The 1,006-nt window shown below is 58.6% G+C and overlaps 1 protein-coding gene across 5 annotated transcripts in view; it reads right to left on the reverse strand.

The window, feature by feature from the left end:
- The window catches only part of MTMR2 (myotubularin related protein 2), a 98,785-nt gene extending 98,255 nt beyond the window's left edge, over nucleotides 1–530 (reverse strand). For 2 of the 5 annotated variants that reach the window (XM_015585992.2, XM_025043760.1), the window contains exon 1: nucleotides 309–525. Coding sequence is in view for 2 of the 5 variants with exons in the window: in XM_006907492.3 (XP_006907554.1) it covers nucleotides 309–388 (80 nt within the window). In the remaining 3 variants the exon portion in view is untranslated. Of the gene's footprint in view, nucleotides 1–308 lie in introns of all 5 variants that reach the window. The other 3 variants (XM_006907492.3, XM_015585991.2, XM_006907493.3) reach the window with 2 other exon arrangements.
- Nucleotides 531–1,006: the final 476 nt, after the last annotated feature.

A 1,006-nucleotide genomic window follows, 5' to 3' on the forward strand; every position in this document is an offset into this window, starting at 1 on the left:
AAAAAAAATGATTTGAGAGGAAATGAGATATCAGGAAAACTAATGAACTGGGGCTACCTTTACCGAGGATAAAACTAGATCGGAATACAAGAGAGAGCCCCGGGCGATAAAGAAGCAGTGAGTTTTAACCACCTTTTTCCCAGCCTCTAAGCCCCAGAGAAGGAGGAAGAAGTGCCTCTCAAGTGTCAGGGAAGGAATTCCGACGCAGCCTTCGAGAACCAGAGTCCGCGAGTTGGGGCGCCATCCACCGAGTCCCCGGCCCTCTCACCCCCTCGGACGCTGGGCGGGGCCCTGGGCGTCCAGGTTACCTGGACAGGGAATCCACGCTGGGCGGCCGTGCTGCCGCCGGCTGGGAGTCAAGACTCTCGCAGCTCGAGCTCTTCTCCATGGCGCGGCGGGGACAGCGGGACAGAAAGGCTGAAGCGACCTCCGCGGCTGCCGGGCGGGAGGAGCGGAGGGCGGAGTGCGCCGGACAGGGGCCGCGGTCAGGCCAGCGCCGGCCCGGGAGGGAGACCGGAAGCGGCCATGTTCCCCCAGACTGCACCGCGCCCAGGGGCTGCTGGAGAGCGGGAGGACCCTGCGGCGCCCCTCCGCCGCCGGCCGCGACGCGCGGCCTCTGGGCGCTGGGAAAGGGAGGTGACAGCTCCCGGGATGCAAGAGTCCCTTGAGGTGGGAGGGAAGACTAGCCTAAAAAAAGGAGAGGAATTTTAGAAATAGAGGACTAAGGGAATTCTATGAACGGCGGTCCTAAGAAAAGAAAGACAAGGATCTGAGGGACGGGGATAAAATTGAGAGGAATGTGGGGATCAAAGAAAGTGAGAAGACAGCGTAATAAAGGAATGTGGGAGACCGATAGGATAAGGAGCAGAAAGGACCTTGGGTGGGCGCGGCGGGGGAGGGTCAGGAAGGGAAGAAGAGAACATTGCGGCAGGTAAAGGATGAGGATAGCCATGAGATGGCAAAATGTTCACCAAATTGGGCGCCGAAATAATGATCAGATAATTAT

This window comes from Pteropus alecto, unplaced genomic scaffold, assembly GCF_000325575.1.
Source record: "Pteropus alecto unplaced genomic scaffold, ASM32557v1 scaffold12, whole genome shotgun sequence".
NCBI lineage: Eukaryota > Metazoa > Chordata > Mammalia > Chiroptera > Pteropodidae > Pteropus > Pteropus alecto.